The sequence below is a fragment of the Trachypithecus francoisi genome, unplaced genomic scaffold, assembly GCF_009764315.1.
Source record: "Trachypithecus francoisi isolate TF-2019V2 unplaced genomic scaffold, Tfra_2.0 Lachesis_group15, whole genome shotgun sequence".
NCBI classification, from domain to species: domain Eukaryota; kingdom Metazoa; phylum Chordata; class Mammalia; order Primates; family Cercopithecidae; genus Trachypithecus; species Trachypithecus francoisi.
The window spans coordinates 32515349-32529516 of record NW_022681460.1 but is presented as its reverse complement, the minus strand read 5'-3'; the positions used below and the strand labels follow the sequence as shown (position 1 = coordinate 32529516).

The following is a 14168-nucleotide window of genomic DNA, read 5'->3' as shown; positions in this document are numbered from 1 at the left end:
CATGAAGATTGTTAATTTTGAGCATCAACATTATCAACAGAGTAAAAAGGCAACCCACAAATGGGAGAATATATTGATAAATCATCTATCTGATTAAGATTGATATCCGGAATATAAAGAGAACAACTAAAACTCAACAACAACAACAAAACAATCTGCTTAAAAAGAATGGACAAAAGACTTGAATAGACATTTCTCCAAAGAAGGTATACAAATGGCCAAGAAGCACATGAAAAGATGTTCAACATCACTAATCATTAGGAAAATGCAAACCAAAACTACAATGAGTTACATTTACTGGGATGAATACTGTCAACAAAACAGAAAACAATGCTGGGGAGGATGTGAATAAATTAGAACCCTTATGCTTTGTGGGTAGTAATATATAATGGTGCAGCCACTGGGGAAAACAGCTCCTCAAAAAATTAAAACAATGGCTGGGCACGGTTGCTCACACCTGTAATCCCAGCACTGTGGGTGGCCGGGGTTAGAGGATCACTTGAGTCCAGAAGTTGAAGACCAGCCCGGGGAACATATAAGACCCTGTCTCTACAAAAAATACAAAAATGTGCCGGGCATGGTGGCTGGTACCTGTGGTCCCAGCTACTCGGCAGGCTGAAGCAAGAGAATCACTGGAGCCCAAGAGCCTGAGCCTGCAGTGAGCTATGATTGTACCACCGCACTCCAGCCTGGGTGAGAAAGCAAAAGCCCTGTCTCAAAAAAAAAAAAAAAAAAAAATTAAGAACATATGATCCAACAAATCCATTTCTGGGTATTGTATACTCATATTTATAGGAGTTTTATTCATAATTGCTAAAACATGAAAACAACCCAAGTGTCCATCATTGGATGAATGGATACACAGAATGTAGTATCTGCATACAGTGGAAGAATGTTCAGCCTTAAAACACAAGGGTTTCTGATACATGCTACAGCATGAAGAAAACTTGAGGGCAGTGTGCTAAGTGAAATCAGCCAATCGCAAAAGACAAATACCGTATGCTTTCACTTTTAAGAGGTATTTAGCAGAGTCAAAATTATAGAGACAGAAAGTAGAATGGTGGTTGCCAGAGGCTGGGGGCGGGGAAGCAGGGATGAGGGGTTATTGTTAAATGGGTATGGAGCTTCAGTTTGGGAAGATGAAAAGAGTTCCGGATGTGACCATCATAATGGTTGCATTTATGTAGTAATGTAGTACAGCATAAATACTACATGAAAATTCAAAAATGCTGTGCATCAAAACATTATCAACAGAGTAAATGCAACCCATGAATGGGAGAATATACATTGGCAAATGGTATGTCCAACCATAAGAATGGTTGTATTTATGTAGTAATTTTCATGTAGTATAATTTTCATTATATTTATCATGCATCATAAATACAACACTAAGAATGTAGTGCAATATCACTGAAGTTACACTAAAGAATGGTTAAGATGGTAAATTTTATGTTATGTGTATTTTAACACAACGCACAAACACACACACACCAGAAACCAGGCCACAGAAAGAGCCAGGCTGAAGCTGTGTAAAATGATCCACATGCGTCTCTGTCCCTCTACATGTCCGCTCCTTTCTCCTCCCTGCCAAAACACTTTCTCTGACAGCACAGGGGACACCTTTGTGACTCCTACACTCCCCCTGAATGCTGGCACTCCCTGGCAGTGTCAAAGCCCTAGTGAGGGTTCTCACTGGTCCAGGGCACTTTGTAAGCCAGCCTGGGCTTGTGGCAGTGGATCAGGTGTCCCCTGGCTCCAATCACCTGGGACCAAGGAGTGCAGGGATGTTGACATCACACACCACTGGGGCCAAAGGCACAGCTGCCTAGGGCATTGAATGTGGGGAAAGGGTGTAATAAAACCCAGGACCAAGGGAGGGGCTGCTTATTGCACAATGGCTTTACCTCTGCCTTGTCATGCAACCCTCACAAGAGCCTGATGAGCAGGTTATCATCATTTTACAAAGGAGGGACAGAGCTCGGTGGCAGAGCCAGTCTGAAATACTGAGTTCATTGTCTCCAGAACTTAGTTTTCCCCACTATGCCTGGGCAGCTTCTGCCTCCATCTGGAATGTAGCCTTTTTTCAGGTTGTATCGGTCATGGCTCCACCAAATAAACAGAACCAGTAGGATATACAGAGTAGAGATTTATTGCAAGGAAGTGGCTAGCGGGATTGTGGGGGCTGGCTAAGAGTCCCACATCTGCAGGGCAGGCCATCGGGAGTGCAGGAGGGGCACTCTGGGGCAGGAGTGGATGCCACAGTCCACAGGTGGAATTTCTTCTTCCAGGAAGCCTCAGCTCTGCCCCCAAGGCCTTTCACCTGATAGAATCAGGCCCACCCAGATTATCCAGGAAAATCCCCTTTAAAGTCCACTGGTGGTCGATATTAGTCACACCTGCAAAACATTTTTACAGATTACTGTTTGATTGCATAATTGGGTACCATAGCCAAGCCAAGTTGACTCATGAAACTGACCATCACACAGGTCAAGTGTTAGAAAACAGGAATAAAATAGTGCCAGGGAGTCCTGGAAGGAATTGTTTACACATGAGCAGAGTGGACTGGCAGTGCCATGAGGCTTTTCCTCAGTTATGCTCAGGCTGGAGGTAGGTTTGTTCACTTGGAGTTCACCGGAAGCAGGTGAGGGAAGGGGAAGTGGTAGCACCAGAAAGGGTGATGATCATGGATTCACTTCGACTTTACCCTGAGTAGGAGTAACTGGAGTCCTACAGAGGAGGGACTTGTTCCACTCCCGTCTCTTTGTGGGTCTTTTCTTGCTAAAATGCAGCCTTTATTACCTGATAGTGTTTACAGGTACTTGCCATCAATTGGTGAGTCGCCATACTTTGAAAGAAGAAAGGAAAAGGCTAAATTACTCCCTGTTTGTAAGGCTGAGCCATGTGAAATTTTGCCAATATTTAACCGTTTCTAACTTACAAAAATAGCAGTTTCATTTGATTGAACCTAATAAATGGCAGGCCAAATTGTAGGGTGAAACTTTTGCAGGAATTATGAGCATTTGGGCTTGAGAACTTTGCTCTGATGACTTTTGGAAGAGTGGAGATAATTAAATTTGTCTTTTTGGATATTGTTTTGCTTTATTTAGACTGGTTTGTTTTTCAAACTATCATGTCACAATCCCAGTATCGGTGTGGGAGGTCAGGGCACAGCTTCCACATAGCCCCACAGACCATCCTGTCTTGCCACCACCTTGTGTCTGACGCTGGCCCCTGTCTTTTCAGATGCCTATACAGAAGATGACCTCATGCTGTACTGGAAAAAAGGCAACGACTCCTTAAAGACAGATGAACGGATCTCACTCTCCCAGTTCCTCATTCAAGAATTCCACACTACCACCAAACTGGCTTTCTACAGCAGCACAGGTAAGTGTGGAGTGAGGGCTGAGAGTCAGGGCAGGCTTCAGCTTGGTCTCAGACATTCACCCTCTATTACAGGAAAGGTTTGAATTGGTCATCAATTGAGCAGTGTCACTTATATTTGAAACTAAAGACAGAGGCAGGGTGCAGTGGCTCATGTCCAAGCACTTTGGGAGGCCAAGGTGGATGGATCGCTTGAGCTTAGGAGTTCAAGACCAGCCTGGCTAACATGGCAAAACTCAGTCTCTACTAAAAATACAAAAATTAGCCAAGCATGGTGGCACACGCCTGTAGTCCCAGCTACCCGGAAGGCTAAGGTGGGAGATCCCTTGAGCCCTGGAGTTTGAGGTTACAGTGAGCCGAGATCACACCACTGCACTCCAGCCTGGACGACAGAGTGAGACCCTGTCTCAAAAAAAAAGAAAAGAAACTAAAGACAGAAATCCTAAGTGAAATCTAGTGGGTAGCAAGCAGTGGGTGGAAGTGATTTTTTTGATACCACCAATGCATCAGAGTAATAACCTAAAAAATTAGTAAGGACTGAAAACATAAGCCGCGTGAGCGGGTTTATTTGAGACAATTGCATTGCCAGCTTAGTAGGCATCTCAGCCATGATATGCCGATCTGAGCCCCTCCTTGACAGCAAGAAACAAGTGTAATTCAGGTCTGTTGTTTTCAATTTACGTTCTCCCTGCTCCAGCCAGCCCCGTGGGGTCACTCCACTCTTGACCAGTCTGCTCTTGCTATGCTGCTTGCACAGCCCCTCCTGGTGACTCCCTTCTAAGTCTCAGTGCAGTCCCCTGTGGACCCAGTTGTTCCTTTTTGAACCAAGGGTGGGCACAGGCTCACCCTCTCCTGTTGCCTGAGGGCATGCTCTGTGACCTCTGTCCTGGGAGTTTGCCTGCACTAAATAGCTGAGGTTAACTCGCTCCATTTCTTGCCTTTAAAAAAAAAAAATTTCAATAGTTTTAGGGATACTAATGGGAATACTAGTGGGTTTTGATTACATCAATGAATTGTATAGTGGCAAAGTCTAGGATTTGCTTTGTTTTGTTTTGTTTTGAGATGGAGTCTCACTCTGTTGCCCAGGCTGGAGTGCAATGGCCAGGTCTGGACTCACTGCAACCTCTGCCTCCCGGGTTCAAACAATTCTCCTGCCTCAGCCTCCCGAGGAGCTGGGATTACAGGCGCCCACTATCAAGGCTGGCTAATTTTTGTATTTTTAGTAGGGATGGGGTTTCACCGTGTTGGCCAGGCTGGTCTCGAACTTTTGACCTCAAATGATTCGCCAGCCTCGGCCTCCCAAAGTGCTGGGATTACAGGTGTGAACCACCATGCCCAGCTGAAGTCTAGGATTTTGGTACATCTGTCACCTGAGTGGTGTACATTGTACCCAATAGGTAGTTTTTCATCCCTCACTCTCCTCCCACCCTCCCCGCTTCTGAGTCTCCAGTGTCCACTATACCACTCTGTATGCCTTTGTGTTCCCATAGCTTAGCTCCCACTTGTAAGTGAGAACATGTGGTATCTGCTTTTCAATTCTTGAGTTATTTCACCTAGAATAATGGCCTCCAGTTCCATCCAAGTTACTGCAAAAGACATTATTTCATCTTTTTTTTTTAATGGGAGAGTGGTATTGCATGGTGTGTATATACCATATTCTCTTTATCCATTCATCTGTTGATGGACACTCAGGTTGATTCCATATCTTTGTAACTGTGAATTGTGCTTCTTGCCTCTTTTTTGACCAGTCACCTTTCAGGATGATTTTGCTCAAATCTTCATGCAGTTTCTATGGCTAAAATTTGCGCAACTGACTGCACAGGGAAGCACATTCTTTTTAAATACCCCATGGTCTTTCTAATCTGTAAGAGGGAGAACCAACACAGCACTGCAACCCAGCACATATTATCTCCTGTATCCATCACCCCAAAAGTATTGGTTCCTTGGGGGAACCCTGTTCTTTTGACCCTCAGCATTCGGACAATCCCTATGCAGTAGCTTGCTGGTAATCAGAGGCATGTCCCATGCGTTATAATGACCTGGGATGCCAAGTTTCCAAGTTCATATTGCCAAGTCCCCATCCATTTTATTTTCAGTCCTAAGCATCTCATGCATATAAGGCCTTTTCCTTGTTTTTTTCCATCATCCTCCCTTTCTCTTCAACTCCTCCATGCATATGTTTTCCTTGTAAGGATACAAAAGAAGAGCTAAAATGTAGCTGGACCTGTGATTGTTCACTGTGTTCCTAAATACAATGTTGTATTTAACTTTCTTTTTTAACTTAAAGCACATTTCTCCCCTTAAGGAATCTAAAGAGATTGTTTAAATCAGTGCTTCTCAAACTTTGACACGCATATGAATTATGAACAAATAATAAATATACATATATATATACACATATACATATTTGTTTTTTTCCTTTTTCTTTTTCTTTTTCTTTTTATTATTTTTTTTTGAGACGGAGTCTCGCTCTGTCGCCCAGGCTGGAGTGCAGTGGCCGGATCTCAGCTCACTGCAAACTCCGCCTCCTGGGTTCACGCCATTCTCCTGCCTCAGCCTCCCCAGTAGCTGGGACTACAGGCGCCCGCCACCTCGCCCGGCTAGTTTTTTGTATTTTTTTTTTAGTAGAGACAGGGTTTCACCGTGTTCACCAGGATGGTCTCGATCTCCTGACCTCGTGATCCGCCCATCTCGGCCTCCCAAAGTGCTGGGATTACAGGCTTGAGCCACCGCGCCCGGTCTCACTATGTGGCTCAAGCTGGAGTGCAGTGGGGCGATCATAGCTCACTGTAAACTCGAACTCCTGAGCTCAAGCGATCCTCCCACCTCGGCCTCCCAAAGTGCTGGGATTACAGGCATGAGCCACCGCGCCTAGCCAAGAATACTGTTCAATGGATGTCCAATTAAGTAGGTTTGGGTTGGGGCCCAGGTATCTGCATTTATAACAAGCTCCCAGGTGATAGTGAGGTTGCTGAACCCTAGACGAGGTAATGGGAGTAACAGGAGTTTAAATGACCCAGGCATGATGGTGGTTCATACCTGTAATCTCAGCATTTTGGGAGGCTGAAGTGGGTGGATCACTTGAAGCTGGGAGTTTGAGACCAGCCTGGTGAACATAGCAAGACCCAGTCTCTACCAAAAAAATTTAAAAATTCACTCGGTGTAGTGGTACCAGCTACTTGGGAGGCTGAGGTGGGAGGATTGCTTGCACCCAGGAGTTCGAGGCTGCTCTGAGCCAAGATTGAACCGCTGCACTCCAGCCTGGTGACAGAGCGAGACCCTGTCTTTAAAAAAGAAAAAAATTTAAATGATCTTTTCAAGGGGTTCCCTTTGTAAATAGGACAAGGGCCAAAGGTTTCTTGAAACAGATTCACCCAGGTGGTATGTGTTGCTGTATAATCACTTTGTTCCATGATTTCTCTCACTTTCACCTTATAAAGACATGGTCCAAGAGTCCATTGGAGTGTCTAAGGCACTTACAATTTCCTGAATAAAATGTGTTTTATGAAGGAGCCATGATGTGTACTGTCTTTTATTCCTGTGTCCCCCAGGCTGGTACAACCGTCTGTACATTAACTTCACGTTGCGTCGCCACATCTTCTTCTTCTTGCTCCAAACTTATTTCCCCGCCACGCTGATGGTCATGCTGTCCTGGGTGTCCTTCTGGATCGACCGCAGAGCTGTGCCTGCCAGAGTCCCCTTAGGTAAGGAATATCTCAAGTGCATATTCGAAGCATCTGCAAATATAGGTATTAACAATTCCTTCCAGATAAAACCATTCTTTTCAAATTAATTCTGTACCCCTTTTGGCGTTATGACTTGGAAAAACTCAAGAGTTATTTATTTATAGGTAAAATCCCGTAATTAGGAATCTATGTAGCAAAATGCTTTCCAGGACTCTGCAGGTGCCCATCCAAACGGACCCCCTTTAGTCTTGTCGAAGCCATGTTCCAGGGTGGGTGAGCCTGGTCTTTAGGTGCCTTCTTTGCTCACCTGCAAAATGAATCATATCCTACAACAGTGTTTCTCAAATGGTAGCTCAAGGGCTCTTTGTGATAGAATCTTTGTGGGAAATTGTTAAAAACGAAGGGTCCTGGGTCTCATCTGCATCTATAGAATGAGAATCTCTGAGGGAGGACCAGGAACCTGCATTTTTTACAGGCTCTCCCAGTAATTATTCTATGCACTCAAGTCTGAGAATCCCTTCTCTATAAGCATTCCGCTTATGGCTATTTGCCATCAGCTCTTTTTCTCACCTTAAATATTGTACCCATTTATACACACCACCACTGCTCAGACAGTTCAGGGGCTGCAGGGGAGAATGCGACCCACCAGGTTTTAGTGAAACTGGATTGGAGCTGGCCCTTAAGATGACCCCAATCCCCTGTGATTTGATGTTTGCCAAACAAATGTTCTGAGCTTAATTTGAAATCCTGGGCAAATTTCCATGGACAGATGCCTTGTCCTCCAACAGTTGTTCCATAGCTTGAACAGTTACTGTGCTAAATAGATAAACACACTAGTTTTAAAATCTGTTTCCTATAAATGAAGTCAATGTTGTCATCCTTAGTGAAATTGACCCATGAATCCTCAAGTGAACAATACTGAATGGGCAGCTAGGTCCAGCATGGTGGTGGCTGCTGGGGGTGCCCTGGCAGCTGTCGACACAGGCTCAGGACAACAGGACTGCACACCAAGAGCCAGGACATGATATTAAAATAAACCTTATGGGCTTTTTCCCCTTGATGGAGCAGTAGTTATAAGAAACATATATACCTGTTCATACATGCAACCTCTTATTTTGTAAAACTTGAATTGAAACAAATGTTTTAATGTCAAAATGTCTAGGGTTCTTTGCAGAAGAATAGTGGCACAGATGCTATGATGAATACACACGGTATGCAGAGGGGTGAAAGGGTAGGGATGCAGGGGGAGAGGAACAGGAAAAGCTTCATGAAAAGCTGAATCTTGAAAGATGTGTAGGTGTTTGCTAGACAGTGGAACAGGGATGGCGACATTCTAGGTTGAGGGAGCAGCAGGGACAAATGAGCAGAGGCATGAAACCATCCCATGTTTGGTGAAAGACAAGCAAACACTTGTTTCTCATTCTTGTGTTTGCAGGTATCACGACGGTGCTGACCATGTCCACCATCATCACGGGCGTGAACGCCTCCATGCCACGCGTCTCCTACATCAAGGCCGTGGACATCTACCTCTGGGTCAGCTTTGTATTCGTGTTCCTCTCGGTGTTGGAGTACGCGGCCGTCAACTACCTGACCACCGTGCAGGAGAGGAAGGAACAGAAGCTGCGGGAGAAGGTGACTTTGCCATGCGCTTGTAGTGTCTGGTCAGGATGGAGCCTGATCTAGTTCTGGAACCTCAGGCAGGGCAGACCTCCCCTGTAAAGCAGGGTCATGAAACCCTCTCCTGTGCCTACTTCACAGGGTTGTTGTGAAGAGCAAACAAATTGCTGTATTTCAAGTTATTGTGAAATTTACTTTGGGTGACATCTTTCATTCATTGAAACTTTTATTTTGCACTTACCACATACTTGGACCACGTCTTAGTTAAGCATTAGGGAACTTCTTGGTGTTGTTCATAGTTTAGTGAGGGAATTCCAGGAGAAAAATAAATGACAATTTAACATGGTGGAACAAATTATTTATGAACATAAAAGTGTAATAAAAGAATTGTCCAGGAAAGAACTTTCTCATTCTAGGAAATCTTTCTTCATATGTAACCTCATGCATCCTCCACCTTTCCCCAGGTTATCTTCCCTCCCACCTGACTCTCCTTTCCTCCTGCAGTGTGCAGCTCAGTGGTTATCTCCCCCAGCAAACTCTAACCATATTGCAGTAATCTGTCCCCACAATGCCAATCCCCATCCCCATGGCAAATGCACATGTTCATGCACACACTTGTAATAATGTGATCTGTAAACATTTTCATCAAGGGCTCATAACAGCTTATGATCTCATGGAGAACAGGGTGATCTATGAATCATGAGCATTCTTATTGGTCTTTGGTATGGCATTGTGATATTTCCTAAGAGTCAGTATGCAGATTTTAGGTCAGCAAAAATGGATACCAGGCTGGGCTCAGTGACTCATGCCTGTAATCCCAGCACTTTGGGAGGCTGAGGTGGGTGGATAACCTGAGAGCAGGAGTTTGAGACCAGCCTGGTCAACATGATGAAACCCCGTCTCTACTGAAAATACAAAAAATCCATCTGGCACGGTGGTGTGTGTCTGTAATCCTAGCTACTTGGGAGGCTGAGGCAGGAGAATCGCTTGAACCCCGGAGGCAGAGGTTGCAGTGAGCTGAGATTGATTGTGCCATTGCACTCCAGCCTGGGCAATAAGAGTGAAACTCAAGTCTCAAAAAAAAAAAAAAAAAAAAAAAAGGATACTTACCCTCTTCCCAAACTGGGAATACCAGAAACCAGAAAAAGGTAACACCCTCCACTATGCAGTTCCTTTTGAAGGGCTTCTGAGAGATGATGCTGAGCTCACACCCCAATGTGTGTTTGCTGTTTGCAGCTTCCCTGCACCAGTGGATTACCTCCGCCCCGCACTGTGATGCTGGATGGCAACTACAGTGATGGGGAGGTGAACGACCTGGACAACTACATGCCAGAGAATGGAGAGAAGCCTGACAGGATGATGGTGCAGCTGACCCTGGCCTCAGAGAGGAGCTCCCCACAGAGGAAAAGTCAGAGAAGCAGCTACGTGAGCATGAGAATCGATACCCACGCCATTGATAAATACTCCAGGATCATCTTTCCAGCGGCATACATTTTATTCAATTTAATATACTGGTCTATTTTCTCCTAGATGCTTATAATTCTAAAAATTTCACATTTCCATGGCATGCACTACAGAAATAACTATATAATGAAAAAGAATTTAAGGGTATGGTTAAAAAAAAAAGTCCCAGGACGCACCCATGTTTTCACTATCCCTTCTGCAGCTTTGCAAAGCTACATTGACAAGACACTTACTGGTTTAATTTGTACTTATTAACCATCTATTGAATATACAGCATTATATTAGGTGCTGCAGGATTATGACTCTGTAGTGATTGATGTTAGTTGTTACCCAGATCCCCTGGAAAAGCACACTACCAGTGTTGCGGGCACATTTAGTTCCACCCGTTAGACCCTTGATGCTGTTCGCATGAATAATTTATTTTCCTCGTGTGTCATTACATTCATCAGGCTAGGTGGACTTGGAAGCACCTAAAGGCCATTTGCATGAAATTCACATGCACCTAAATCCTCACTTTGACAGAAACTCATGCTTCAGTTTATAACCTATTACCTATTTTGTATGCGACTCTGCCTCCGCATGTTTATTTTAATAAAAGGCAATGATAATATTCACATTATTTTTCTTTATATGCTGTGGTTCACAGGTTTTACTCCTTCACAAGAAAAACTCTTTAGATTGGTGCAATTGCTTCTGATTTTGGTACTTTGCAGATAAGAGTACACACATGCATTTTGTCTGTTGGGTCATAGAGGTAACTAGGCTAGAAAATTTGTGTTTAAATGTTCCCTTTTTATATAATCACCACTTCATGTATCTTCTTCTTGGAGCATGTCCTTGTTCAAAGAGAAGTCCTTTTTCAGTGATATGATATCTTCACTGAGGAACTTGGGTAGAGAATGATTTCTTCTGCATAAACATTTCAAGGATATACATTATTTGGGACTACTTGTAACTCATTAGAATGAGAAATACTCACATGGTTTCTTAAGAGAAAAAGAACATCAGAAAGCAAAATAAGTGGGAAGACGTCACTGGACATCTGCATTTATACTCGAAATGCCAGCATTTTCTATGAACCAGAAAACTGCCATCAGCTAGACCACACAGCCCAGATACCAGGCAGAAGGATGGCCCAATGGCAACTGATGTCAGGGCATGGGGTAAAGGAGCGGGTTCTAATTTGATGTATCATTGAAAAACAGTTATATATATTATATATCTACTATATAGGTCAACCCCTACCAAACTTACCCAAACAGCATTTGTTTTATTTGAAACTCACTTTAATAAAGTGAATTATATACACAATAATGTCATTTTCATTTCGAAGTTAATTTGACTCATCACCAGTACTAAATATTGTATTTCTACATATGCAGGACTGTATACTAATTTGTAAAAGCCTATTTGCCTAAACGCTAATTATAATGTAATCTCCCATTATCTCCAATGAAAACTCGCCAAAAGAAAGTTTTTTGGCAAACTTGAATAAACTTAAAGGGATTTAGATGAAATAGTTAAATTTTAAGTCTTTAAATGTTGTGTTCTCATTTTACTTTTTTGAGACAGGGTCTCACTCCGTCACCCAGGCTGGAGTGCAGTGGTGCCATCTCAGCTCACTACAACCTCTACCTCCCAGGCTCAAGTGGTTCTCCCACCTCAGCCTCCTGCATAGCTGGGCTACAGGCGTGCTCCACCACACTCAGCTAATTTTTTAAAGTTTTTGTAGAGACAAGGTCTCATTATATTGCCCAGGCTGGTCTCAAACTCCTGAGCTCAATCAGTCCTCCCACCTCAGCCTCCCAAAGTGCTGGGATTATAGGCGTGAGCCATCGCACCTACCCCTAAGTGTTAACTTTTGATATTTAAAAATGTTATTTTAAAAACACTGCTTTTTTCCATTATTATTTTATAGAACAATTGCAATCAAACTCTTCACAAACATCTTTGCTGCTGTCTTCTTCCTCATGATCACTAGGGCCACTGTGAGTCAGCTGGAATGCATCGAGGGCACACCATCTGAACTTCCGTCTGTTTGTACGGGATACTCCACCATTTGAAGCAGCCTAAGGAATGCTCTATCAGTGTGCTAAAGTTGCCATAGCGAAGTACCACAGACTGGGTGGCTTAAACAACAGAAATTTATTTTCTCACAGTTTTGGAGGCTGAAGTCCAAGACCAAGGTGTTGGCAGGCTTGGTTTCCCTGGAAGCCTCTCTCCCTGGCTTGTAGATGACTATTTTCTCACTGTGTCTTCACATGGTCTTTCCTCTGTATATGTCCCATGCTAATGAACTGATTTAACCTTTGTAAAGGTTAAACCTTTGTAATTAAACCTTTGTAAAGGCTTATCTTCAAATACAGCTACATTGGGAGTTAGGGCTTCAATATATGAATTTGGGGGCCATAGGGAGACCCAGTTCATTCAATAACAGATGCCAATGGAAATTATCAATTTGCTTAATAGTATAATGCATCTTTTAGATGTTTATTCTTGATTTTTATGACATAATCACATGCAGCATTGTTTTTTAAAGTGAGATTTAAAAGACTTATTTACATTGATAGTCACACCAGTGATTGTGAGGAATCAGTGATTAAATTCATGTTAAATGTCTTTGCTATCTTTTCTGGCAATTCCCGGTGACCACTATGAGTATCTAAAACTAGCATTAATTGAATAATTTCCATGCTAATGTGTTTTTTTAAGGCATTACTTTTTCTGTCAAAGTTATGTAATTGACAGAGAGCCCTGTAGTATAACTTAGTAAGGACCCAAATATAAAGCAACTCCCTCTTTTTTGAAGGATAATTTTGGAGAAAACCACATAATGTATCTGAGCATCTATAGTACTTAATACATTTTACTGGCAGGAATAGGAAGATTTGGTTAATAATATTGTCTGGTTAATGGGCAGATATCATGTAGCCATATTGAATATATTTTTTTAATTTTTAAAATTTTTTGAAGAGACAAGATCTCACTATATTGCCCAGTCTGTCTCAAGTAAAATTCCTGACCTCAAGCAATCTTTCTCTGCCTCAGCCTCCCAAAGTGCTGGAATTACAGGCATGAGCCACTGTGCTTGGCTTGAATAATTAATTTTTAAAGAGTTAAAATATATTTGACTAAAACCATATCAAACATAATGTATTCTCTGCCTGGTATTCAGAAGGTGCTGTAGGATTCTGAAGGATTTTTATCACTGTGATACAATGTGGGCATCATCCAGATGTGCAGAGGGGTTAGGCAGTAGAGAACTGGAGTTTCACTATTCTCTAGTTGCCTTCATAATTCATACTTTAAAGGGAAGGGTGGTGATGCTAGATCTTAGAATATGGCTTATATTTTAGTGACAATGAAACCTCACATTTGTAAATCCAATTTTACAAAAAATACTTTCACATTCTGTATCTGAATGAGGAACCTGAATGAGGAAATTCTAAAAGCCAATAGAGGCTGATGGAACAACATGCAGATAACATAGTTAATAAGTGAAAGACACTTTTTTTTTTTTTTTGAGACAGAGTGTTGCTCTGTCACCCAGGCTGGAGTGCAGTGGTGCAATCTCAGTTCACTGCAACCTCTGCCTCCCAGGTTCAAGCGATTATCCTGCCTCAGCCTCCTGAGTAGCTGCGATTATAGGCGCCTGCCACCACGCTTGGCTAATTTTTTTTTTTTTTTTTGTATTTTTAGTAGACATGGGGTTTCATCATGTTGGCCACGCTGGTCTCGAACTCCTGACCTCACGTGATATGCCCACCTCAGCCTCCCAAAGTGCTGGGATTACAGGCGTGAGTCATCGTGCCCAGCCTTAAGTGAAAGACTCTTGACTCAATGTTCATTCACCTTATTACAGATAATAAATACTGGACAACCAAACCGTCATACACAATACATAAACATTGCTATAAGGAAATATTTTAACTGATCATTGGTATATTTTAATTAATTCATTCATTTATTTATTCATATATTCATCAAGTCATACAGAGCACCTATTACATTGTAGGAAAC

General features: G+C 42.7%; 1 protein-coding gene across 5 annotated transcripts in view; it reads left to right on the top strand.

The window, feature by feature from the left end:
• Window positions 1-11459, top strand: part of GABRR1 (gamma-aminobutyric acid type A receptor subunit rho1) — a 53000-nt gene extending 41541 nt beyond the window's left edge. For 4 of the 5 annotated variants that reach the window (XM_033234590.1, XM_033234588.1, XM_033234589.1 and 1 more), the window contains 4 exons: window positions 3244-3384; window positions 6933-7085; window positions 8503-8699; window positions 9921-11459. In XM_033234590.1, coding sequence (XP_033090481.1) covers window positions 3244-3384; window positions 6933-7085; window positions 8503-8699; window positions 9921-10214 — 785 coding nt within the window. In that variant the 3' untranslated portion in view covers window positions 10215-11459. The remainder of the gene's footprint in view (window positions 1-3243; window positions 3385-6932; window positions 7086-8502; window positions 8700-9920) is intronic. The other variant, XM_033234587.1, reaches the window with a different exon arrangement.
• The last annotated feature ends 2709 nt before the right edge of the window (window positions 11460-14168 follow it).